We start from the raw sequence: 27230 nt of genomic DNA, 5'->3' as shown, positions 1-27230 counted from the left end.
CTTCAGGGAGCAATGGTCTAAACATAACTGTGTATCTGTTATAATGTCTGTAATTAGCCCTGCAGAATAAAGATCCGAAAGGGCTCATCAACCCTGACAAAAATCTTTGTTTTCAGCAGCTAGCAGCCTTTGAGAACATGCAGTGTGTTTATCCTCATTAAATTTACATGGGCATTGTGGCATTGCTTAATCTTTGCATTTATGTAAACAAACCTGCGTGGTAATGTGGGCTTGTCATACCATTAGGGAGAACAGAGAGAATGCCTGAATTAAAAGTGTTGTCCTTGGTCTGTGAGAAATGCTGATGAAATTCATTACTGTAATAAGGTCAAAAAGGACCTGTAAGAGAAAGATTTTTTTTCCTCATTAACAAAGCCAGTGGGCTTAAATCTCAGTTGCAACACATATTGTTCTGCTGCTTGCACAATCTGGCAGAGGCTTAGCTTCATACCTGCATGTAAAATAAATAAACAAAATCCACAGAGGAGTTAATTACTAATATACATACATGCTACAGGAGATAATATTACTTTATTTTCTGTTACTTCCAAAGAAACACAAGGTGGATCTGTTCCATAAGCTGCGTCATGTGATGAATGAGCTCATCGATCTGCGCCGTCAGCTGATCCAGGGTCACCTCGCCCAGGACCAAACTCGTGAGATCAAGCGGCACATCACCGTGCGGCTCGACTGGGGCAATGAGTGAGTAACACCCCCCAACACACACACACTGAGAGAACTGTATCAGGAAGTCATGCTCCGAAAAGAATACAATATTTCTCTGGCGCTGGAGAGATCTACACTGCTGGATTGAGTGGGTGTGTAACGGCATTTTGCTATGATGTAATTTTATGGTCATTTAGCAGATGAGTGCGTCTGAAGCAGCTTAAAGTCAATGCAAATCCCCCTGGAGGAACTGTAAAGCCATATTCTTTAGTGTTGCCAGTTTCAAACTCCATCCAAGTGAGCTGTGACAGACATCCATAACAGAGATAAAGATGCAGGGGCTCGGATTCAGCTGAGGAAGAGCTTCACGTGGAGGCACCATCTGTCAGTTTAATATAAAAATTCAATGCACAATTGCACATAAAAGTACACATACATTCCTGTTGAGCTACACCACTCAACTGGTCAACAGGAGTGTGCGTCATGCTTGAACAAAAACCACTGAGAAGTCTAAACTACAGGATTGGTGCATGTTGAGGTCAGAGCTGCAGTGATGGAATTTCATGGTCAAAAGATCATAGCGGCACAGTTAGCACGTGGTGATTGGAGGCTGCACAATTAAGTGAAGAGTTACAGTATGATCTATATAACAGCATGATCTAATGTACAAGACAGCAGTACTTAACCCCTGCATTCCATTCGATGCTTTAGTGGGTCTCTGTAGTACAAACTCATGTAGAGTTGGTAAGCACAATTCAACCATTACACACTTCTGGAGCTTCCAGAGATACCACAAAATGTCTTGCTGAGTTGTATTGATGCAAACTGATTTATATTTTAACTCCAGTGAATTGGTATTGTAAATATTGTACTATTATATTTATCTAGCAAATTTTATGTGAGGAAAACCTTAAAGCGGCCTCAGAATGGGTGCCAGTCATCCAGTATAAACCTGTTGGTTTTACATTATATATATTATGCTTGGGTTTAATACTGAATATTGACAGTAGCACTGGTTGGATAGCTATTAGCTCCTGAGCATATATAGCATTGCAATGTACAGTACAATGTAGCATGAGTAACAGTACCCTGAATTTATTCTTAGAATCACATTGTGGAAGTTTGTGTATTTATAAGAGATGACATTGAAAGTAAGGATGCTACATGCTAACACCAACATATTCAAGTGAAACAGGGCAACATCTTTGCTTTGAGATTTTTCTACTTCATCATGCATCTGTTTTAGGAAATATGAACTGTTATCTTATATTAATCAATCCATCACTGCATCCCTTGTATGTGGACAGGTGTATCATCACAGTGGGGCGATGAAACCTTTTTTTTTGTTATGCTCTTAGCTGGTTATCTTAGTTTTTTTCCCCACAGGCTGAACTGTGGATAGCTTTAAACCACATTCTGTGATTCGTCACCTGCATTCATTATAATATGTACATGTTGACATTGTTCATGTAATTACTCATGTAAGGAGGAGATAAAAGGTTCGACTGTAGCTTTAAGGGCAGTGTTTAATTCATTCATACTGGGTCATATTCATGAAGGATTTTCAGGTGTAGGCTGCTACAGTAGATGCTGTTCTCTGTAAATCTTCCTCATCCACCCTTACCCTTCTCTCACCAGGCACCTTGGAATGGACCTCATTCCCAGAAAGGAGTTTGAAATGGTGGATCCGGATCAGATCAGCGTATCAGAGCTATACAAACTGGTACGTTTACTGGGATTACTATTGAACCCAACCGTGCACTACAAATGTGTCCCTTGAATTATTAAACAGAATAAATTCATAAAGTGAATGGGTATTCCCATGATGGTAAATGCAATTAAACATGTCTCTGCAGCATGCATAACTATATCCTTAGCCATGATTCACACGATGAGCTTCTTTACATACTGTGAGCCTTTTTTTTTCTTTGCTCGGCTCTAGTTCTGCATATAGGAATGTGTTGTAGGGAGTGTAGGGATGTGCGAATGTACCGATTATCAAATCATCCATAAGAAGGTGTTTCACTAGAGAGAGCACGATTCAGCTGTTAGAGCTGCCTCATGTGAACTGTTCTTTATGCTTTTCTTACCGCCATATTGAGTGTGTCCCTTGGTGTGCAAGGCACGTGACTCTCGCAAGTGTGATTGTTTCCTAGCAATGCAGACATAATGCAAAGTGACAGGCCCAGGTGAGGCCATGGGAAAGAACATACAAATTCATTTTTTATCTTTTTTTTTTTTTTGTAGAATAAATTACACATTTTAGTCTTGCTTGCTTTAAACCGCAAACCAGGCGAGACACATATTTTCATAAATAAATCATGTCTCAAATGTATTTTGGTTGTAGTGATGTGGGACTTCCAAAGCAGTACACAGAGAGAGAGAGAGAGAGAGGGAGGGAGAGAGAAAGACTTTCTTAAGAAGGAAGACATCTGCGATCACAGCACTGATGTTATGAAATCTAATGTAATTCTGCTGGAGACTGTTATCTGGGAGGGAGATCCTTTCTGGACAGTAGCTGGAGCTCCATATGCTGATGAAAACAGTCTCCAACTGCCCTGCAGCCTCCCATTATCCCATTGCCATGTTTCTAAGCTTTGCACGCAGAATGTTTGTGCACTAAATGCCCTGTCCAGAAACAACAGCGTGACTCCTTCCTGCCAAAAAGCCTCCTGACTCTGCCGATGAAAGTGAGCTTGTCTTTGGCAGGGCACGAGGCCTTGGCACCTCCTCAGGTATGGGAGTAGAAGAGTTCTCTCAGGCTGCTGAGCAGAAAGGGGTGTGTGTGTGTGTGTGTGTGTGTGTGTGTGTGTGTGTGGGCGCAATACAGGCTTTGTCCTCTTCCCTCCCACATGCTCACGTTTTGCCTCATGTGGGCTTCTTTTAGCACAGTGAGAACAGTAGTATAGCCACTCAGCAGTGTTCACGTAGGTGAAATTTTGTCAGATTTTAAACATGGACTAAGGCAACACTCAGGTAGTGTGTGTCTGAAGCTGCTAAAAGGTAAATAAGCTCAGAGCTGTGTGGGAAGAGTAAAGAATGGACTGACTGATCTGACATCTTTCTTTTCAACACTCTTTTTTAGCATGTATCCAGCAGACACTGTGGTCAGCAAAGCACAAACCAGGTACAGTCATTTCAAAGCTGCTTGTTCATGGAGTCATCACACCTTTCATGCTCTGCCTCTCACTTCAACTCCTTTTCAAACACACTGTTCCAGGCTATGGCACTAAAGCCTGTCACTTTTAGATTCTATTGGTTGGTTATGTTCCTGCTCATTATGCTCCATTAGAACCTCACACCAACACTGTCAGGGTGTGAGGATCCATTCCCACTGGGATCACATATGTCCCAAAGTATGCACAAATGGCACTGTAGGCCACTTTGAGTCACTTTGCCCGTTGAGTTGGTTTGTATATATTGATTCATTTCATTGATAGCATCTCCAATGAAGACCAAATGGAGCTCATTTTTACTCAGTGAAAGTGTTAAATTACAAAGATAATACAGAAACTTGAAACCAGGAGTCAGTTACCATTAGCCAGAAAGCTAACCTAAATCTCACCTATTAGCTCTATAAAACCGCTGTGTCTCATTTGCCACTTAAAAAATATATATACTGTATATGTGTTAATTAGTGAGTTGTAGTGATGCAAGTAATTTCTAACTTTCCATGCAAAATGATCACTGTAAGCCACGTAGTGTTTTTTTTTGTTTTATTGTTATAGCTGTAAAGTAGACAGTGCTGGTCAGTCACAAGGAGTGATTGATAGGCACTATTTGATAAGGTGGTTGATTATTGTAGTTTGATTTAGCAGCTCACTTCCTGTCAGAAGGAGCACCCTCCTCTTGTGTTTTCTGCATGTCCTTGTTAGGGGTTGGTCCTTGAGTCTGACATAAATATAATACTTTTTTTCTGAGTGATACTCAATGCTCACTGCAGTGCTCACCAGCAACTTTGGGTGAGTCGTGGCCTGGGTTAAGCCAGATACTGAACCATCAAAAGGGGATAACCCACTGTTACCATCTGAGCCATAGTCAGCCAAGGATCTTTTTTCTTGAGCTGAACAAAAGCTAATAACTTGATTTTTGTTTTACATAATCACTCAAGAAAAAGTTAAACTGAACGTTCATGTCACAACTCCTCCAAACAAATCCCCCGGAGTTTCCCACACACGTTTGCATGACATCCTCTTATTTGTCACAGAAAGGCATCCTCTCTGCAGCCTTGCATTCCACATTTTAATAGACTTTAAATGGCTTTTATTCATATATACATGTATCAGTGAATTATTAATCTTTCACAGTAGATCCATTGATCTGTTCAACAAGCTTATATTTGGCCCTGCTCACATGGTAGAATTGTCTTGATTTCGGCTCTCTCCTCTTGGTTCTCAGGGTGATAGCGTGAAACAGCGCCATGGTGACGGTTGCCGTGTCCCTGTGTCGCACCACCTCTTCATCAATCTGAAGAGCTTTACTTACAACAGCATCAGCGAGGATGCCGACGTCTTCTTTTCTTTGTATGACAGTCGTGAGGCCAAACAGATCAGGTACGAGCTGAGGAATCTCATAACAGCATGCATAACATCGGTCCTACAGCACATAGTGTACACACACATCTGCACACACTCTGTCTCTGTCCAGCAGATTGGCTGTGGTGTTCTGTGGTTGATAAATGCTTCTATTTTTTCAGTGAGAAGTTCATGGTGAAACTGAACAAAAACGGAGGACCAAAGAATCCAGAGAAGGTTGATTGTCTGTGTGCTCTCTTCACAGTAAGATTTTTTTTCCTTCTCAGTATTATTCTAAAATTCAGCTCATATTTGTATCCACTAACATCTCCTCTCCTATCTAGGACCTAAGCAGTAAAGACTTGAAAAGAGACCTGTACATTGTTGCACATGTCATCAGAACTGGTGAGTAAAGTACAGTGTATGGAAACACATATGTTAGTGTTTGGTCTAAGTGCTACTGTTTTGTTTCCAGGCCGTATGCTGCTTAACGACTCAAAGAAAGGCCCGCCGCATGTGCAGTATAGACGACCTTATGGCTGCGCTGTACTTGCAATGAGTGATGTTTTCCACACTATCACAGACCTCAAAGAGGAGAAGGACTTTGTGCTCAAAGTTTATACGTGAGTATTATTAAATATCCGTCTTACACTTAAGTTCCCAGTTGGTTTCTAGTTGTGTCTGTGCAGCGATGCAGGAGTGTTCTGAAAATGTTGTGCATGACAATGTATCGCTTCACTGTTGACGCTTGGCCTGTTTTAAGCAGAATGATAATGAAGTGTCCTCTGGAAAATCAATAGCTGCTCACCCTGGGCCTGAGATACGGTACTTGGCATGTTGTGAATCTGGCTGCTTCTGTTAGACTTCGCCACAGAGAGCCACTCCTGTTCACAGGCCAACACAACGAAAGGAAGGAGACACAGAGAAGGAGAGGGGGAAGAGCCTAGGAGAGATGACGCGCACAGATAATTGAGCAAAGTTAAAGGACAAAGCGAAAGAACAGCATGCTCAGCAGATTTTCTAGCCAGTCAACAGCTAAAATGTCTCCTTGTGTTGGCACTGTCCTTCTCAGCATCCGCTCTGGGTCAGAGGTCATTCATACACTTTGTCATTCTGTCACATGATATTTTTCTTGTGTGGTACTTCTGGGGTAGCTACACAGCTTAGTGTGAAATAGTTCTGGGGTAGCTACACAGCTTAGTGTGAAATAGACATTTCTGGAATAGAAAGCTGTCGTTTTTATTGGATCTCTACATTGACGCAAAGAGCCCTTCCCTTTAAAAAGCAAGCAGTGATTCAGTGCTGAGCTGCCTCCAAACTGTCGCCTCCTATAATGCTCCAGTCTGTGCATTTCCCCATGCCTTTCCCAGGGGCCTTCAGGCCCACAGTAATGAAAAAGGCTGGTAGAGAGCTGGCTGTCAGGTTTGCTTAGTGTGCTATGCATTTGGGCTAATGTGCTGCTTGATAGCGCCTCCCCCTGCTGCTACCTTTTCTCCAGGAGGAAATCGGCTCTGGGACACATGCTGTTCCTGTAGTCCCCCATGCACACAAATCCTGAACCCTCCATCTGGATCCGCTAATCGGTGCGTTGTTAACAGCCTGACTGTATTTCTCTCCAGATGTAACAATGAGAACGAATGGTACCAGGTACACGAGAACATCATCCGCAAGTCCAACACCAAGTACTCAGCCCCCAGCACCAACTATGGTAAATATGCCTCTACAGATTTGTTGCCTGTTTTTATCATGAGCAGCTCACACTGTGTGTGGGCAACAGTCTTGATGTTTAACAGTTTTGGGTGTATTTTTATCCAAATTACAGTGATGAATGAAGTTTTGTTTTTTAGGACTAATGCATTATGAAAATTAAAATAAAATGTATTTAATTAAAAAATAATGAAAAGCCCACAAGTCCAATTCAAAGAGGTGTTTTTCATTTGTCCCTTGTAGTGATACAAGATTAGGCCACATGGTCATGTGACAAGGAAGCTATTGAAACACCAAATAAACACCAAAATTAAAACACCAAATAGTCACTTATAAGGCCTAAGGTGATAAAAAAAAAAACGGGAGACTGCCCTCAATCCTTTTGATTATCCAAAAGCAAATAATGTCCTCTTTGTCGCATGTTAAACGATTTGAATAAACAGAAAAATGTATATTACCAATCCCTTTGTGATAGATCTGTAACTGTTCATTCCAACGTGTTTGCTCATATGAATAGATTCCTTTGTGTCTTTGGTGTTAAACAGTCTTGCTGTGTAAAATAATGGCACACACTGTAAGAGTGAGCTTTCTCCACTATCCACTATCACTTCTCCTATTATCAGCATCGCACAGGTTAAAGTATGACTCATGCCTTACAAAAAAAAAATATGTTACTAGTTTTGTGCAGTACCCATGTTTTCTGTTGTTTCTTTGTGTAATTCCACAACACCATTTCCCTCCCTCCTCTCTGTTCTGGCTGTGATCACGTCCCTCCATCCGCTCTCCTTGTCTGTCTTCTTCTCCCCCACATTCTGACTAATGTCCTTTAAATACACCCCTGTCCCTCCCTTCTCTCTTCTCTCTTCTTTTCTGTCCACATGCTTTCTTTCCTTACATCCCACAACCCCACACCTCTTCATTTGCCCCTTTCCCCCCCTACTCCATTTACACTAACACGTGCCTACCACCCTGTTGTGTCCCCCCCAAAGGCCTCATCATTTCCCTGCAGCTGCTGCGAGGTGAGCTGGAGCAGATCAGACGGGAGAACCAGGCAGTGTTCAACAGGGCCCTGGCGCTCACACGCAAGCTGGGTTTCCCAGATGTCATCCTGCCAGGTGAGGAGGCAAAGAGACAGTAGGTGGTAATGGGGACAAGGGATATTCAGGGAGGTGGTGGAGCCCACAGGCCAGATGGCTCGGAGAGGGTGGCCACAGATCATGACAAAGAGGAAGAAGGAGGAGAGGAATGAACAGAATACAAATAATCAAGATTTAGTGCAATTTTTGGTTAGCATAAAATACCTTTCTTCTTCCGCTGCTGGTATTTTGTAGACTCTCTACCCCCTTGTTTTCATGAGCTCGGCATGTAGGTCAGGTGCTGAGCAAATTGCAAAGAACAGAGGTCTTCAAAGAAAACTCAAAGAAAGAGGAAGGGAGAGCTGTGTGTGTTTATTTCGGAATATTTCATCAGCTGACATTGCAGTGCTTTGTGTCTACTGAGAATGTATAATCCTCTCCTCTCCTCTCCTCTCCTCTCCTCTCCTCTCCTCTCCTCTCCTCTCCTCTCCTCTCCTCTCCTCTCCTCTCCTCTCCTCTCCTCTCCTCTCCTCTCCTCTCCTCTCCTCTCCTCTCCTCTGCTTGAAATACCTCCTAATATCACTCCTTCTGAGTCATATGTCCCAAAGGAAATGGCTTGGATATAAATAACTATAATCTGATTTTATAAATAACTGCAATATCCTCCTCCACTGTTGCCACTGGTATTTATTCCATTTATTAGTGACCTCACTAAAGGTGCTGAGCTACAGTGTGTTACAACTCACTGGGGTCATTTTGAAGTACACACGTCTTAGTCTGCGCAGAAGCCTAATTTCTGCTGTTAGTTTAACTCTGGAGCAGAATCGGACATTATTGCTTACAAGGACATGAGAAAAGAGGAAGCCAGGGAAATGTCAATCACATGTAACTTACCGGTAATTTTTTTGATCCCTTGCTTGTAGCTATACATTGTGTTGTCAATAAGCAGTAGTTCTCTGTTAACAAATGAGTGTTTTTTTCTTGAATAAAGTTTTTACTGGTTAATTATCTAAGGTGACACGCGCAATGACCTGTATCTGACCCTGGAGCGGGGAGAGTTTGAGAGGGGTGGCAAGAGTGTCCAGAAGAACATTGAAGTCACGCTTTATGTGCTCTACGCTGATGGGGACACACTCAAAGTATGACTCATCCATGCGCATCATCACGTGCCATCTCATCAGAATGAATAATAGTGAGTGTAACTTCTCTCCTTCCCATCCATCCTTCTCTTCAAAGGACTGCGTCAGTTTGGGCAGTGGGGAGCCCAGCACCTGCGACTATCGCTCGTTTGTCCTGTACCACAACAACAGCCCTCGCTGGAGTGAGATGGTCAAACTGTCCATACCCATAGATCGTTTCAGAGGATCACACCTACGCTTTGAGTTCAGACACTGCTCCAGTGAGTCACAGATGCTGTCAGACTGCTCTGTGAATGTATATTTGGTTTAGTAGGTATGATGCATGATATGATGATATTTTTTTTTCCACAGCTAAAGACAAAGGGGAGAAAAAGCTGTTTGGTTTTGCCTTCACTCCTCTGATGAGAGAAGATGGGACCACGCTGTCAGATGAGAGCCATGAGCTCTATGTGTACAAGGTAGGATCAGGTCTCATACACTAGGTATGTGCCAGTTGATAGAAATGATTGTAATAATGAAGGCTAATTGATAAGTTTAGAAGGAGATGAGTTACACAGGTCTTACCTCATGCCTGAAGAGCAGCTTTGAAGCTCAGTACGGAAGTGATGAACATTGTACCGTGCTGCAGACGTGTTTATTTCTGCTGCTTTGACTCTGTCTACCCTTAGCTGCAGACTTATCAATCACACTCGGCTGTGCCTCTAACTTTTTGTAATGTTTTATATTTATCTGTTATTTGTCGTGATGTGGTGTACCAGGTTGTCTCTGTGTCAGCTGCTGGGAGCTCTCACCACATTTTATTGGATTTTCTCAACAGTGAACACAATAACAACATGTAATAATGAATTCCCCTCTTTTTTTCGGCTCTCCCTCACCAAAACACATAACAATGATTGATGCAACAATATTATAAAAACTGTTTTGTCCACAGTGTTTTCTGGCCCGAGCCAGTTTTTTTTATACTTTGATCTCTCACCATCCCACCATCTCCTGCTCGGAAACATGGAGGTGTTCACATTCCACCCTACACTGTGAGAACTGCAGGTCACATATCCAGGGTTCCTGACCCAGTATAAAGCTTAAAAATAATATCCTGAAATGATTGTTACAAGTGAGCTCCCAGGCATTAATAGGCAGTTGGTGCTGCAGCATTCTTTCTTTCAAATCTAATCTTGCCTGACTCTAATGCACCCATCCTCTAGTGTGATGAAAACACCACCTTCAGTAACCAGGGTCTGTACCTGAGCCTGCCCTGCTGTAAAGAGGACTTCAACAGCTGCCCCAACATGCCAGCCAACCTGCCCTTCCAGCGAAGCCCCAAAGAAACCCTCTGGGTCTCCACCATACTCTGCTCCACCAAACTAACACAAAATGGTAATCTAACACCTCTCCAGCTTCTCTTCTGTATGCAGGATGTATGCAGATAACTCAGCTGTGATTTCACTCTGTCTTCAGTGGACCTTCTGGCTCTTCTGAACTGGAAGGCCCATCCGGACCGGGTGTTGGACATCCTCGGTCGACTACGTCAGATCAGTGGGGAGGAGATTGTAAAGGTAACTGTCATTAAAGATGAGCAAGTCTTAAAATGTGTCTTAATATACTTTTAATATACTTTGAAAGCAGTTTCCTTTTCTTCAGTATTTAACCCTAAATGGGTTATTAACTATGTTGTTGTATATTCACATTTATACACACACTGTATATAAACTTAAAATTATTAAGTTGGATTTATTCCTGTGTTTTTGGATGAAGGGGCTATCCTTTCTTCTGTTTCCCTTGTTTCTATTTCAGTTCTCAGTCAGGCCTTTAATGTGATGACTGTTCTGTGATTTGTTCTGGGTTTTTTTTCCCACACAGTTCTTGCGAGATGTCCTGGATACGCTCTTCTGTCTTTTAGATGACAACACTGATAAATATGGACCGCTGGTTTTCCAGTCTCTGGTAGGAGAATTCATGAAATTAAATTATGTATGGTGTATTATGTTTAGACAGTGAAAGTAATAGATATAATGTATCTTTGTGTGCGCAGGTGTTCATCATTAACCTGCTCAGGGACAGCCGTTTCTACCACTTCAGACCTGTCATGGATGCTTACATCCAAAACCACTTTGCTGGAGCTTTGGCATACAAGTACGAAAATACCTAACTCTTTAGTAATATTAATAAACTTTTTTTTGCCAAGCCTCTTAATTTAAATCTTGTTCTGCAGGGAGCTGATTCGATGTCTGAAGTGGTACATGGACCGCTCGGCAGAGGTCGTCCGACAAGACCACATACAGGAAGCTATGAGGGTAAAGTATCACGGTCACTTCCTTCTGGTTCTGTCTTGGCTCCTTCAGCAGGGATTAATCAGCATGGTAGGAGGCAATGGTCAAACTGAAGGGTTGATAAGAAGTAATGTGACAACAGGAAGTGAATTTCCTGCTGAGAGAAGAACTAATAAAAGGAAGTTATCAGAAACCGCTGCAGATATTGACGCGTAGAGTGCAGTATCTCCATGTGGTTTATTCTACGTGATGAGATCCTGTAAAGAGATATTATGTTACAATACTATACTACAATACTAATACAAAACTAATGTATTGATCTTCCAATTTTCAGGCATTGGAGTATCTGTTCAAGTTCATCGTGCAGTCTAGGATCCTGTACTCAAGAGCCACCTGTGGGATGGAGGAAGAGCAGTTCAGAGCCAGCATCCAGGAGCTCTTCCAGTCCATCCGCTTTGTCCTGAGTCTGGACAGCCGCAGCTCAGAGAACCTGGTGTTCACGCAGGTCAGAAAGTTCACCTCTCAGGAGTAACACTTTCACTGTCTTCAGTTTGTCACCTGCTCAGAAGTCTTTTTTATATTTTGTTTTTCCTTTCTCTTTTATTTGATTTCACTCATTTATATTTGTTTTATTTCCCATTTCATTCTTGTGACTTCTTTTGTTCTTTTACTTACTACGCCTCAATTCGTCGCCCCCACCCACTGTTGCTCCATCCTTGGCCAGTTTAGGGGTGTGATCAGCTGCATGCCTGTCTGTGGTCATGTTTCTGGGCTTTCATCCGTCTCAGTAAGTCACAGCGCCCCCCTGTGTTGATCCCACAATGCAGCAGACGCTGTGCAGCCGCCATCCTGCTGATACAGGATGATGTATTCTTAAGTAACTGATGGAGTTAATGGTTTTGATTTGGCTGTTTGTGCTGCTCATATGAGACTAATTATGGAGAAAATGAGAATCACAGCTGTACATCTTGATGTCCTAATCTTGGTTTAATAGCAAGTTAATCTGGGGTTATCTTTGTGTTGTGTCACACATTTCTCAGGTGTTTTGTTTCAATGTTTTTAAAAATGCATTCATAACTAGTTAAAAACCGTATATTTAATCTATGTGTACACTAAAATTGCTTCTCTGGTTCCTTTGTTTTCCCCTTAAGGCGGCACTGTTGAACAGTTTCCCTGATATCTTTGATGAGCTGCTGCAGATGTTCACCGTTCAGGAGGTGGCTGAGTACGTCAGGGGCACCCTTGGGAGCATGCCCAGCACCGTGGATATTGGCCAGTCTATGGATGTGGTCAAACTGCAGTCCATTGCACGCACAGTTGAGAGTCGCCTCTTCTACTTCCCCGGTGAGATTTGTCTTTCTCTGAGAATACCAAAACAACACTATGGCATGGAACCCGATCCGCTCACTTCATGTGTGTCTGTTTCTCTTTTCCCTCAGAGTCTCGTAGTATATTGCTGCCAGTGGTTTTGCATCACATCCACTTGCATCTGCGCCAGCAGAGGGAGCTGCTCATTTGTTCTGGGATCCTAGGCAGCATTTTTTCCATTATCAAGACAAGCTCCATGGTACAGTACATTATTCTGTATGGATACAGGAAGCAGGGCAAAAATCTATGATCCTAATTTAAGAACAATCTATTCTGACAATTTGATACGCAAAAATGCTTAGAGTGATCAAAAACCCTGCATCAACACCTATAATTAAGAAAAAGGAAATTGAGTAATCAATTTGTGTTTGCAAATCGATTTTTATCTGCTCTTCAGGAGTCTTCTGTTCAGGAGGAGGTGGAGATGATGGTGGAGAGCTTACTGGATGTGCTGCTGCAGACCCTGCTGTCCATCATGAGTAAATCTCACTCTGTGGAGACGTCCAGAGGGCAGCGCTGTCCCCAGTGCACGGCTGAGATAACAGTAAGCTACCACTAAAAGGTGCCACTTTGATGTGCAATAAAAATATTTGGTTTTGAGATGATCAACCCCTTTCTCTATGTGTTCCCTGCAGGGGGAGTATGTTTCCTGTCTTCTGTCTCTGCTCCGACAGATGAGCGAGATTCACTTCCACCATCTTCTCAACAACTTCCATAGCAAGGAGGAACTGAAGGTATGAAACTCTCTGAGTCTCAGAGCTGAGCGAGATTAGAGCTATGGCTTACTTACTACAGGACACTGCTTGCACATATTCCTCTGCAGGAGTTCCTGTTGAAGATCTTCTGTGTGTTTCGCAATCTGATGAAACCGACTATCTTCTCCCGAGACTGGAGTGTAATGCGGCTTCTAACCAGTCAGTGAGTCTGCATTTTTTTTTCTTCCTTCCTGTCAAACAGTCTTTGTCCCAGACATGGTAAGGGAATACAGCCAACCATTAGATCAGGTTCTCTTCAGATAATCCCACTCTGAAGGTGATGCTTGTGTGTGCAAAAAGTTTTTCATCTATTTTTGGCTTCTGGCTGATTTTGTATGCTGACACTGTAATGTTTGTTTGTTTTTGCAGCATCATCGTAGTGACAACGCAGTTTCTGTCTCCGGCCCTGCACAAGAACTTCTCAGAGGCAGATTTTGATTTCAAGGTGTGTATGTGTTTATTTAAATGTCCTTCAGTGTTGATTTATTTTCATCTTTTGTTTCTGTTTTTTGTTTTTCAGGTGTGGAACTCATTTTTCAGCCTCACTGTGCTGTATATCAACCAGCCCAGTCTGCAGCTGGAGGCACTTACTCCTGCTAAGAGAAAGAAAATCCTTGACAAGTGAGAGTCTTTCTAGTTATTGTGTACATTGCATTCAGATGCTGTGTTAATCATTCACTCCATTTTCTTTGTAGGTATGGAGATATGAGAGTTATGATGGCATATGAGCTCTACAGCATGTGGCAAAAATTAGGTGTGTTATCCCTCCACGTATCACAGAGAAGCATTAATGTTTCGATAAATTCAGTGCAAACAAACATGTCTGTCTGTGTGAATCCGTATATATACAGGCGACAACAAGCCCCACTTCATCCCAGGAATGATGGGCCCCTTCCTCGGAGTCACTCTTGTGCCTCAAACTGAGGTTCGAAATATTATGATCCCAATTTTTCATGACATGATGGATTGGGAGCAGAGGAAAAATGGCAACTTCAAACAGGTGATTATGACATTATTATGCTATGAAATACAGACACTGAGCCGACACCTGTTTGCCACATTACATACCCACATTTTTTGTATTTGTGTAGGTGGAAGCGGAGCTGATGGACAAGCTGGACAGCATGGTGTCGGATGGAAAAGGCGATGATAATCACAGAGAGCTCTTCAGTCTGCTGTAAGCACCCAACCTGTGTTTATGCTACACAATGTCATACTTTGTCTGTTTCTTTCTAAAATGCTATTCTTTTCTTTGGTTGTCACTCCACAGGACTCAACTGTTTGGTCCTTATCCAAGGTGAGGTGTAATATATTGATCACTTTACTGCACTTCCTGTGCTCATCGGCATCAGACAAAAATATATTTCTGTGTTTTCTCTGCAGCCTGCTGGAGAAAATTGAGCAGGAGACCTGGAGAGAAACAGGAATCTCATTTGTCACATCGGTCACACGACTTGTCGAGAGATTACTGGATTACAGGTACGCTCCTATAATTAAGATGCACATCCTAAACCTTTTGGTGTATGTCAGCAAACTGCAGTATGTGAACAAAGCTTTATTTTTAGGGACTGCATGAAAGGAGACGAGATGGAGAACAAGAAAATTGGTGGTTCTGTCAACCTCATGGTAAGATGTTCATTTCTTTGTTTATTTTTGGAACACATCTATGAATATTTGCACACATGGAAAGAGATTTTAACCATTTGTTTTCTTTTTATTTCAACATCAGAACTTCTACAAATCAGAGGTCAACAAGGAGGACATGTACATCCGTTACATACACAAGCTGTGTGACTTGCATCTCCAAGCAGAGGACTTCACAGGTAACTGAAAGGTCCATGAGTTGAGACGATGCTGATTACATTCATGACCATGACACAGATCATTGACCTTTACTCTTCACTAAAAGTCAGCTGGTCATTTGAACGGATTGAGACAGAAGAAGAGAAAAACATTTGACTCATTTGTAGCTAGAAAGTGGCAGAAACAAAACACTCTCTCATCACTGTATAGGACATGATTTGGACACTTCTGAGCAAAAGTACCTAAAAATGGGTTAAAAAAACAGTCCCTCTAAAGTTTTTTGTTTCACAGGCCCGGCATACAGGGCTAGTAGGTGAACCTGCTGGAAACTGCACCACACCAGCATGGATTCTTTGCTTTTCAGTTAAGGAGGGCAATACTTAGAGAAATACAGACTTAATATCACACTCAGTGTGGATAAACTGTTGGTGAAATTTACATTTTAACATGAAGACATATTATGTCTGACACTATTCTGAGATTTATCTCACAGTAGACACATTTTAAATGGCTGCTAACACCACTCTCACTCATCAGAGGAGGTGGTTATTTTATATAACTGTGGCTTTGTTGTGTGCACATAAAAGTTGCCAAATATGACTAATTGAAGGCAACCTTATTCATCACTTATATAAAGCAAACAACAGGCAGCTGGGAAGATAATTAAAATGCAGGGTTGGGTGTGATTGCACATGTGGTTACTGTGTGAACTGTAAAAGATAAAGGACAAAGAAATCGTATGTTGCTGCACCAGTTGTTTACAGTAAGAACCTCCATTTATTTTAATCTGCAGATGACCTCACAGTAAATTATCTCATTGTAAATGGGGACAGAAAAGGGCTGATATGATTTTAACTGTGCCAGTGCTCTTTGCACCTCTGGTCACTGTTATACTAAAACACACTCACCGCGCTCTGGGCGACTTTGTGCCACTGACCGCGCTTTGTGTCATGCGCCATCTGTTTGCAAAAAAACTGGATCCAAAATGTCTGGAAGGTATCAGTTCATCACTGTGCAAACTGCCCCAACATCTGAAGCTTTGTTACAGAGGAGCTAAGTGTACACTGCCTTTTTTTTCCTCCTCGATAACAGAGGCGGCGTTCACCCTGCTGCTGTACTGGGAGCTGCTGCAGTGGGAGGACCGGCCCCTCAGGGACTTTCTCCACTATCCCTGTCAGAGCGAGTGGCAACGCAAGGAGAACCTGAGCCGTAAAATCCTCCACTACTTCAACAAGGGCAAGGCGAGTGATTCTTTTTTTTACAGCTTTGTCTCCTCCTCCTGTTTTCATGGGGACATTAAAGGCCTATCATTTCTGACCTGTGTGGCCTCACACGGAGTGGACAATGAAGTTAACTTTATAGTGATGGATCAATATTAATAAGTAATGCTGGACAGGAAACTAAATCAGCTCTGATAAATGGAAGTGACATTAAGTTTTATAGCTTGCTTTTTTTTTTTTTTTACAATGTTGAAGAGGCTGTTTGTTCTCATCTGCAGTGCAGCTGTTCCTGAACACAATTAAATTTTACCCTCGTTAACTTTGAGAGTGAAGCACAATCTTGTAGTCTTTGTTTTTAAATCTTTCTCAAAGTTTTGTAGCACAGTTTTTACCTCACTTACCAGCCCAACTCAACATCTAGTCTAATCAAAAATTACCCGTTTGCTTCTGTTACAGTAAAATATACTGTGGTATTTAGATCAGTGTGTGTCTCGTATGTAGAAATAAAATTCAAAACTTTTATTATATTGCATTAGATCACTCCTAGGTGAGTAACATCCTTATTATTGCAGTTAGCTAAATTTTAGAGTAAGTTGTGCAAACTATGTTATCTTAAGTAAAAGTTAAGGTAAGTTACCACTTATATTAATCATATTTTGTATTCAAATACTGCTACATAAAATCCTTTGTACACATCTATTATGTATGTTCTCGTACACGGTTAAAGTTAGTCAGGACTTCTTAGTACTAAAGCAAATACTGTGTATCATTATATGAATACAGAATCCCTTGCTAACACTATAATACTCCTCGGTGAGGGTCGGATGTCTCTCCAAATGTGATTTGCTTCCCCGAATCACTCCTCCCTGGCTGGTATTCATCCACCAAATTAAATTAGTTGACTGGTCTCTGTGCTTTGGAGAGGACAATGCCCTCTGGACTCTGGGAGCAGCTGAGGAGGAAATAAAAGTGGCCTCCTTCATTAACTCTTTGTCATCTCTCCATTTTTTATTGCTGCTCTTCTATAATAATAATAGCTGCACCCGGTGGAGTCCCATGCTGCTAGAATATATGTGCTTTATGAGCAGTTTGCAGAACTAAAGCTGAAAGCGCTTCCACATGGTCACTATACAGATCCAATGTGTGAGGAACCAGGGGGAATCAGGTGCAGGTGTCTGTTGACTAATTCACAAATATCAGACAGTGACTGCACAACGTTCAGGTTTTCAAGTTGACTTTCAGATGTGCTGCTGATGGTCATGAAGCAGCTGAGTGACAGCCACACAATTAAACACTTGTGTTTTACTTGGATATCGCTTAGATGTCGCTGTGTACTAGTATGTCTGTACTTGTACATGTGACAAATAAATTCTATTCTACTCTATTCTATATTATACTTCTTCTACTTGCTTTGGTTTTTCTGGTTTAGATACTGCTGTATAATTTTAGTTCTGCCATTTGTTTGCATAGGTCACAGTCCTTTATCCTCCAGTTTGGCCCCTTCGTTTATCATGATTTTTTTTTCTTCCATTTTTTTGTTTTCTCATTTCTATGTGACTTTGCAGTGCTGGGAATATGGGATCTCTCTCTGCCGGGAGCTGGCTTTCCAGTACGAGACTTTATATGATTATCAGAGCCTCAGCTGGATACGGGTAAGTAAAGCCTCCAATGCTCCCTGTTTCTGCCATTATAATCAAACAAGCATCCTCTGTTATGCTGGAAGATGAGATTTTCATCAGCCTCCGTTGTTGACATGCTCACTTATGGGGGGAGGGGGGTGGGGGAGTGTGTGAAGCGACTGCAGTGACTGTAGATGCGGTGTTCTCATTACCTGTGCACGCCCACACTATTCAGGAAATGCACAGGAATCAGTAATACGTGTGATTGAGTCATTATTCATATCATGACTTTTTCTGGGTGTTTGTCATCGTTTGACAGAAAATGGAGGCAGCGTACTATGACAACATCATTGAACAACAGAGGATTGAACCAGAGTTCTTTCGAATGGGCTTCTATGGCAGGAAGTTTCCCTTCTTCCTCAGGGTAAGACAGAGCTGGTCTCATTTTTTCTGTGCTGACACAGTTACTAGATGATCCTGCTGATGTGCACAGGCATCTGGAAGACACACTGTTCACTAGCCTGTACTATACAGTAGTTATGGATATATATATGATATATACTTTTTTATATATATAATTTTTTATATATATAATTTTTTTTTGTTTTAAGCTCTATAAGGTTAATTCTGACTTTGTTCTTAGCACAAAATGAGACAGAAATACTGCGCAAGTGTCTATAAGTGGGAAACACAGAGGAGCTTTAGTGATTGCATTTATTTCAATTTGGAGTTATGTGGAGACCAAAAACAGCTAAAGAGAGTCATTCTGGATCCCTGGCTCTAAATGAATGATTGCATTGCTGCTTAATTGCTTTGTTTTATTTGTTCGCTATGTGTGTATTTCATCTACTTAAAAGGTGACAATGTTTTGTTCATTACTCAGCTCTCCAAAAATCGTCAGCTCTGTGCAAGTTAAGCAACACGACTACACTGTTTTGCTGGTATATCTACTAATAAAACAAGTAATGCTGTGCTGCTAATACTGCTGTTACAAGGGCTAAAGCTAAAACCAATCCAGAGGGCAAGGTCACTCACAGTTACTAGTTTATTTGGCATCTGAGTCATGTGTGACACTCATCAGCCTGATTTTCTTCAAGATGACAGCGGTTCTTTGGCTGAATAATTGTCTCCCCCCCTCTCTGTAGAACAAGGAGTTTGTCTGTCGGGGTTATGACTACGAACGGCTTGAGGACTTCCAGCAAAGGATGCTGGGAGAGTTTCCACAAGCCATTGCCATGCAGCATCCAAACCAGCCGGATGATACCATCCTACAGAGTGACGCTCAGTGTATCCTCATAGGTTTACCACGGCTAACACTAATTGTTTTTGTTTTATAACGCGAGTGGCTGTTTGTGTGTTCGTTAAGAAGAGCATTACTGGTAGAGATTATCATGAATTAAACAAAACAATAAAATTTACATTGAAAATTAATTTCCAGAGTCAGATGGTAAAATTAAAAAGCCTATGTAAGCATTTCCTCCCACTCTCCCCGCTCTGTGAATATGCATGCATGTCCTCTGTGTCTGTCACTTCCTTGACACTCGGTTTTCAGACTTGCAGATCTATGCGGTGACTCCAGTGTCAGACATTTCTGATGTGCCTCAGCTGGAACGTGTGCCTGAGAGGATCAAGAGTTTCTACCGCATCAACAATGTCAGCCGCTTCCACTATGACAGGCCTTTTCACAAGGGGCCCAAGGACCGCGAGAACGAGTTCAGGGTACGAGGAGCCAGCAGTGCCACTCTGAATTCAGATGTAACACTGCTTAAAAAAACATCTAATGGAGCAGCTGTAACACCCACAGTTTTGATGTCCTTAAAGCCCTTGAAAGCTTAGACCCTATAAAAAAAATACAATTTTCAAGAACTGATTCAGGAAATGCATCTTTAGACATTTTTAACATTCAACCAACAGAACAATCAACTTTGTCAACATGACGTTAACATAGGCTCCTTATCATGCAGCCACACAGAATGTCAAAGATTTGAGATGTTTTCCTGGTACATTCGAGCTTTTGTTGAGATTGTAACACAAGTATTCATCCAAACACCATCTCGCCTCTGCAGCAGCCTGTGTTTGTAACCTAACAGTGTTCCCCTCACTGAACTGCAGGTACATTAGTCATCAGCACTGCAGAATGATGTAAAGTGTCAAGGAGAAACTACAAATACAAAAACACCACACAAGCCAGATGTAGATTGATATTTTACAAAAACACCATTAAATTGGATGACTTCGAGTTGACTTGTTATAAAATGGCTGTTATTCACAGACAGACAGTGATTATTTTCATTATTAGGTGATCAAGTTAAGAATTTATCAGTCTAAAAGTTGATCCCTAGTTGATCCCAAAAGGTCCAGAGGCCTGGTTAAGCTGTTCATGTGCCACATTATTCTGGTTTCTTTCTGAGAAGCATGCCCAGGTTTATTACAGTGTGCTATTGTCATGAAGCAAGCCTCAACTACACAACGCATAACCACAATACTCCCAAAAACACTGTTGGTAACCAGAATATTTCACATTAAAAATGCTTACAGTGCAAAGAAACACACAACCGCCAGGGCTTTAGAGACCAGGCGTGATACTGTACTGTACTTTTCTCTGACACAGTAACCCAAATCTGAAATCAGACCACACAGGACGTCTCACTTATGTGAAGTGACCTACATGCTGCTCTATGAGCCTTCTGTTATATACACAGTTGGTTCTCAGCTAGCTTTTCTTTGAGAGGGGACAGAAAAACCTCACTGTTGTTCGTCTTCCTGTTTAACAGAGCCTGTGGATTGAGAGAACAACCCTGATCCTCTCCCGTCCTCTCCCTGGGATCTCCCGCTGGGCGGAGGTGGAGAGGCGAGAAGTGGTGAGAAACATTCACTTCACTCCTGTATTGCTTTCTGACAAAGGACTTGTGGTAGTTTTTTTTGTCACTTTACTTCAGAGCAGTGTGTGAATAAATATGTTTTGGTAATATACACTTAAAAATTCTCCTTGTTTATCATAATTTGGGGTGAATTTGTGTATTTATTTTAAGGTGGAGGTGAGCCCTCTGGAGAATGCCATTTACGTGGTGGAGAACAAGACCCAGGAGCTGCGGACTTTGATTAGCCAGTACCAACACAGACAGCATCATGGCAACATCAACCCGCTCAGCATGTGCCTCAATGGCGTCATAGACGCTGCTGTGAACGGAGGCATTGCCAGATATCAGGAGGTAGGGGGCGGGGGTGCAGACTGCAAACACGATGAACTGAGGATGTGAGAGGTTGTTAATGTTTTAAATCATCCTCCGCAACAGGCCTTCTTTGATAAGGACTACATCAGCAGTCACCCAGAGGACACAGAGAGGATCACACATCTTAAGGATCTGATGCAGGAACAGGTCACTTTAAACACATTTTTACTGCTTAGTAAACATACTCACATGTTAAATATGATATGAATAAAGTAATTGTTCCTCATCCACAGGTGCACATTCTTGGAGTGGGACTGGCTGTTCATGAAAAGCTGGTGCATCCAGAGATGCGTCCTCTACACAAGAAGCTTGTAGACCAGTTTCACATGATGAGAACAGGATTACACCATGTGAGTAGATCTAGATGTGACTGCAGTGTTTATGTTCCTGCCATAGCCTGCATACAATCACGGACAGTATGTCACCACATACTTTTATTTCTGAGATATTTTGGGGAGCCATGATGACATCCACCTTTACACACAGTGAACACACACACGGTGACACTTTTGCAGTCCAGCAGTTATGATGTGTGTTTCATGCACTCATAAGTGCACAAACTTTGGTTTATGTAAGCATGAGCAGTGTAAATATTCAGAGCAGTATGTGTTTGGGTCTCAGCAGGGCTTGCCCGGCGTGGATCGATTCGGCCCAGCAGGCTGCACGGGGGTCAACTCTCCTAGAGGCGTCTTGTCCTCCCACAGTCACATGAGCCCGGAGAGTGTGCGCCTCATACACAGACACAGGTAAGTCAGTCACGCTTCAAATTCAGTCTAAGGTGTGGCCAAGCTGAAGCAATATGCAGAGCAATCTTACTTATCTTACTGTGGTATTGTATGTGTTTTGTGACTTGTTAGAAGAAAATAAAATGTGCCGCTTTAATACTCCTGCAGTCAAACAGCATGAGTCAAAACATCTGTTCCTCAAAATGTAAATGTGGTGAACACACAGAGAGTTCTTCTCAGTCTTCATCATTATCTCTGTCCTGCAGCCCTCTGAACCTGCAGGGCTCGATCCGTCACTCGTCCTCCTCTCTGTCCTCTCACACGTCCAGTGAGGCAGGAAACCTTGTTATCATGACTGACGGCCTCATGGGGGAGCACCCTGAAGAGGCATTACACATGCAGGTAGGAAAATAAAAAAATGCACACTGACACGAATTAAACTAAACTATTAAAAAAAAACAGATAAAAAGGATTTCTATTGTAGATCAGTGCTGTCATAGTTTATAAATATATTCTGTTGTGCAGCCGAGCCCCTCCTCCTCCAGCCTGAGCTCCATCCGCTCCAACTCTTCACAGATTAACAACTCTGCTCCGTCAAGTGCCAGAGGTGAGAAACGCAGCTGCAGAAAGTCACACCTGGGTCTAAAATGATCATTTTTAGGACAACAAAAACACCTCTTTTACATACATGAGTATAAATATATGTTGTTTCCTTTTCTATTCTCCATCCAGGCTCGCCATCTTTGCCCGACAAGGCCAAACACAACCGAGATGTGATGATACTGTTGCCGTCTCACCGTGAGAGGGCTAATAGCTCCATGTACTATAACATGGCAGAAAACGGACAGGTAGGATGGCATCATGATGTGTCAGCGTGCAAAACTTTTGCAAAATATGTTCACTTAAAAGTTTTTCTTTCAGAACAACCACATGCAGCGTGCCTTACTTCAGCAAGTTAGCCCCTGTAAGCCTTGTGAAAATCCTCACATGAATCTACCAGAGAAAGGTAACAAACAAGGTGTAATAGGTTATGTACATGAAGTGTTTGCAGTGTGTTGATATGATTTTGTGTTGTTCCAGTGTTTCCCAATGCTCCCAGCAGCTGGAGTCTGGATGGAGAGAACAGGGAGCAGGTGTCCTACATCCCAGCTTCTACTGGAGGGGTAATCATGCCCCCAGTCCCACCCAGGTCCTTCCCACCAGGTACTCATCTCTCATTTTACTTCACATTCATGTTTTAATTGGTGCCTAGAGCATGTATTTACATTTCATATTTATTTTATACACCTGCCTGACACCTGCTGGCACATACTGAGGCTGCAAAGTTTAGACGGTCTTCAAAAAGTTGGTTGAACTTCTCTTTGCAGGACATTTCCTGATGCACTGTGATGCGTATCACCACCAGAACAGCGACCCTCCTCCTGCCCTGCCTGTGCGTTCTCTGAGAAAGGTACAATAATAAGATCAGACTTTACATTCTGTAGACCATGTACTACTTCACACATTCACTTCACAAATTCAATACTTCATGTCAGTCATGTTAACTCTTCTTCTTTGTAGTATTTCAGTATTTTTTTTTTCTGACAGCTCGTGAAGGCAGCGTTATGAGTGTGAGTGCTGTTGAGAGCAACACACTTGTGACACTCACTGTTTCTCTCTTCCCAGTCTCCTCTCCACCCAATCCCTGGTTCCCCCACCAGTCCTCAGTCAGCTCTGGGGGGCAGTAACTCCACTCTGTCGGGCAGCGCCAGCAGCGGCGTTTCCTCTCTGAGTGAGAGTAACTTTGGTGGTCAGTATCCAGATCCTGGCCCCATCAGGAACGATGCCTTGGAGCCTCTCCCCAGCCACCTGTGGTCTCCTCCTGACGAGTACCTGGCATCTCCGTACCTACACATTCACTACGGCGGACCAGAAATCGACTCCATGGACCCGGTACGACCTTTCCACTACCGCAGCCCCACTTCACACCCACATAACCACCCCCACCCTCACGCTCATGCCCACCCTGGGCTGGACAGCCACTCCCATGGGCCACCTCCTCATCATCATGCCCCCACTCACGGCCCACATCATATCCCTTACCGCAGGCCTCAGCCTCCTGCTGTGCCCCCGAAACCCTACTTGAGAGAGGGCTGCATCCCCGAGGAGGATTTGCCACCTCAGCCCATCCCGCTGCCTCGCAGGATCTTCCACTCCCCTCACGGCCACAGGGAGGACCAGGGGAAACACGCCTGGGAGCAGTGCATCAGCGAGGAGCACGAGGAGACACAGTGATGTAGAGGCTCTGGCTAAATTTCACTTGAAAGCTTTCTTCTTGTCCTTCTCTTCCTTCCTTCATTTGCACTGGGTTAAAGGAGCAGTAAAGAGGATGAGAAGCAGCAGAAGATGGTCACTTCTTGCTGCGTTTTAATTTCAGTGCACATGAAGGAAAGAAAAGAAGGAGCGAATCCTGATGAAGCTACAGGCACAACTGCCGCTGCTGCTCCACGTGGCCTCGTAGAAAAGAAAAACATCTGTCGAACACTAAGACAGATTAACTCAAAAATTGATATTGATTGTACACAATTGTACAACTTGTCTGTGAGCATGTTTTTTTCATTTGAGAAAAATACGACAACAGTTTTGTGAAATGATCATAAGCAACATGATCCCAGGTGCAGTATAAGCTCTGAATTCTGCTTCTCGTGTCATTTTCACACAAACACAAGGAAACAACAGAAGGTTAATATTCACAGTGACTTCTCTGCTTTAAATGCTTCATATATATGGATTCTTATTTTGATAAATTTGCTACATTATAGTGTTTTCAAAGGCTTATTGTCCATTCTGTTTTTAAAAAACAAAAACACTGTTAAGTGCTCCTTAATAGTGAATCATATCAAATGGCGCACTGTAATACGTGTTGCTGCCGGGCTGTCATCAATCGCTGGTTGAACTTGCAGCTCTCCTCTTGGACCGGCATCTCAAGGGACGTGAACTTCAGTCACTGACGATTCCACATCCGTACCCTGCGTATGGAAACCCACGTGAATGTATTCAGATGAGATGTTCTACTTTATTGCACAATAGCTGCAGTCCTGTTTTTTTTCTCCTTTTTATTTAAGTGCTTTAAGTTCAATCTGTGTTGAACAAGAAAAAGTCTATATTTGTCTCTCTTTGTGTGACAAAGATATCTCCAGAGGAACGTTCAGCAAACAACGACACACCTGCCAGCTTTCATGGACTCTTCACTACTTTACACCTCAACCACCTGCTGAACTCTCAAAATTAACACCAACACCACCCTCTCTGTCTCTCTTACCCCTCTCTCCATCTTTTTTCTTTCTCTGTAACGGTTGTTAAGACCATGTTGAGCAGTGAGGGCTGAACCTGGACAGCTGGGGTGGGAGCAGTTGAGCTCTCACAAACACACACACACAGAGAGTGTTGGAATCGCCTACCTGCCTTAAGTGCACTCAAATGCAGTTTGACCTCTCACCTGGACTGTGAGAAGCTAATTTAGTGACGGCCATTCTCCTTTTCATTCTGTTCACTCTCTGCTCCCTGAAGGAACAAAAAAATCACACAAAAAGATATCTACCTTAGTGATGTTTCAGTATGTTTTTTTAGTCCAGCTTTGGTTCCAGGTTGTTGTTTGGTTTGTAGTGGTAATATTTCCTATTCTGCCTGCGGCTTTTTTCTCAATCACCTTCTGCTGTTTGAAAACTGATGAAGAATGCTGAAGCCCGGACTGACAGAGAGGTTTAACTTTTATCAGTGGAGCGCTGTTTAACTGTGGGGTTGGAAGGATATAGCTAATATTTTAAGATTTTTTTTTTTGGTATTTTTTATTTTTTTTTTGCAGGTGGACGCTTTGTGTTACTGTACATCAAGTTGTCAGCTGATTAGACGACATCTATTTTTGTATGTGAGATCATCAGTTGTGTGAACATATTTCAGAAACCGTACCAAGACAGAAGGCCCGGGTCCTGCTGCTGTTGGCTGCTGTTCTTTGTATGGAGTTGAAGTTATCAGATATTCTACAGTATCTCTTTGTGAGCTTGATGGCATCGAGGAGAACTGAAGTGATACTCAAAATATAGGTACAATAGAATTTTTCAATGTAAATTCTGTTATTGTACATACAGCAGTATTGTGAAATATTTTTGAGAATTATTGCAGAAGCCCCTCCTTAAAAAAAGTTTATTGTTGTTTTGTGTATATACATGTACTCCAGAGATTAATGTAATTGATAAATATCTATAATCAGTGTTTGGAAAAAGGACAAATCCATTAGACTGTGGCTGTCTCCACCGTTCTTGACTTTGAGTCTTCTCATATAAATACTTTATACACTTTTCAATGTGCTTTCCTGTACATATGGTGTTAGCATGATCGAACAGTGTTTGGTTGTAAAAGTGGTTTTCCTACTCCCATAACTGCTGTGGTATGGAATTCATTAACAATGCCAAACATTAAAGACAATCTTTTATCAGCTCTAACTCTATATTACCTTTTTCTGTACTATGCTTGGTCAACAGTAGAGGGTGCTGTGTGTCATAAGATTATATGAAGAGCCCTGAAGTGGTAAGAATGCAGATACTGAAATGACAGCATGTCACACAACCCATAGATGAAAAAACACACAGACAAAAAAGTGACAGCTGAGGTCTCACCAGCTTCATTATTCTGTCACTTAGATCCCAGTTTTATATTCTAATGAAACATATATGGTTGCATTTGATGTGTGGTGGTATAGCAGGGATTTCAGTGAAGCTTTATATGCATGCATATTAGAAAAAAAGGCTTACAGCGATGTGTGTTCTTGTGTGAACATGGATCGGCCAATTGCTGGACATTGTTAGAAAACATCAAGTTCTCATTATCATATCTAGAATTCACAATAATTCATCAACGATCATAGTAAATGTAATAAAATCTGGGTGGCAGCACCTTTGCTTTCCATGCAGGCTAGATGAGAATAATGGCCTGTGACATCACCACAGTCTAATCCAATGAAAAATCCCTAATAGTCCACCATTTGTCCACCGTGAGTAATGTTTGATTATTTCCTTTTATTAATTCCTGCACTCATATATTGAACTGTGTCTTCTTTCTGTTTTATAGCAGGTGGACTCCAGCTCAAAGCAGCATGATTA

The 27230-nt window shown here is 42.2% G+C and overlaps 1 protein-coding gene across 1 annotated transcript in view; it reads left to right on the top strand.

Moving 5' to 3' along the window:
- LOC114438410 (dedicator of cytokinesis protein 3-like) overlaps window positions 1-24440 on the top strand; it is a 35008-nt gene extending 10568 nt beyond the window's left edge. Inside the window, 47 exon segments of the mRNA XM_028409725.1 lie at window positions 554-702; window positions 2305-2389; window positions 3752-3793; window positions 5065-5219; window positions 5363-5444; window positions 5525-5585; window positions 5656-5803; window positions 6800-6888; window positions 7877-8002; window positions 8978-9102; window positions 9200-9362; window positions 9454-9560; window positions 10305-10476; window positions 10558-10655; window positions 10960-11043; window positions 11132-11232; window positions 11312-11393; window positions 11704-11874; window positions 12521-12713; window positions 12809-12936; window positions 13135-13281; window positions 13373-13471; window positions 13561-13655; window positions 13862-13937; window positions 14013-14113; window positions 14188-14246; window positions 14344-14492; window positions 14584-14669; window positions 14763-14789; window positions 14876-14971; window positions 15058-15118; window positions 15222-15315; window positions 16388-16536; window positions 18081-18167; window positions 18454-18558; window positions 19280-19421; window positions 19687-19853; window positions 20909-20995; window positions 21167-21346; window positions 21431-21514; window positions 21601-21717; window positions 21992-22113; window positions 22359-22699; window positions 22825-22940; window positions 23014-23098; window positions 23460-23542; window positions 23758-24440. Of these exon segments, the coding sequence (XP_028265526.1) occupies window positions 554-702; window positions 2305-2389; window positions 3752-3793; window positions 5065-5219; window positions 5363-5444; window positions 5525-5585; window positions 5656-5803; window positions 6800-6888; window positions 7877-8002; window positions 8978-9102; window positions 9200-9362; window positions 9454-9560; window positions 10305-10476; window positions 10558-10655; window positions 10960-11043; window positions 11132-11232; window positions 11312-11393; window positions 11704-11874; window positions 12521-12713; window positions 12809-12936; window positions 13135-13281; window positions 13373-13471; window positions 13561-13655; window positions 13862-13937; window positions 14013-14113; window positions 14188-14246; window positions 14344-14492; window positions 14584-14669; window positions 14763-14789; window positions 14876-14971; window positions 15058-15118; window positions 15222-15315; window positions 16388-16536; window positions 18081-18167; window positions 18454-18558; window positions 19280-19421; window positions 19687-19853; window positions 20909-20995; window positions 21167-21346; window positions 21431-21514; window positions 21601-21717; window positions 21992-22113; window positions 22359-22699; window positions 22825-22940; window positions 23014-23098; window positions 23460-23542; window positions 23758-24366 (5925 nt within the window). The 3' untranslated portion in view covers window positions 24367-24440.
- The last annotated feature ends 2790 nt before the right edge of the window (window positions 24441-27230 follow it).

The sequence above is a fragment of the Parambassis ranga genome, chromosome 7 (genome assembly GCF_900634625.1).
Source record: "Parambassis ranga chromosome 7, fParRan2.1, whole genome shotgun sequence".
In the NCBI taxonomy this organism is placed as follows: domain Eukaryota; kingdom Metazoa; phylum Chordata; class Actinopteri; family Ambassidae; genus Parambassis; species Parambassis ranga.
The sequence above is the reverse complement of the archived record's forward strand: the minus strand, read 5'-3'. Positions and strand labels throughout refer to the sequence as shown.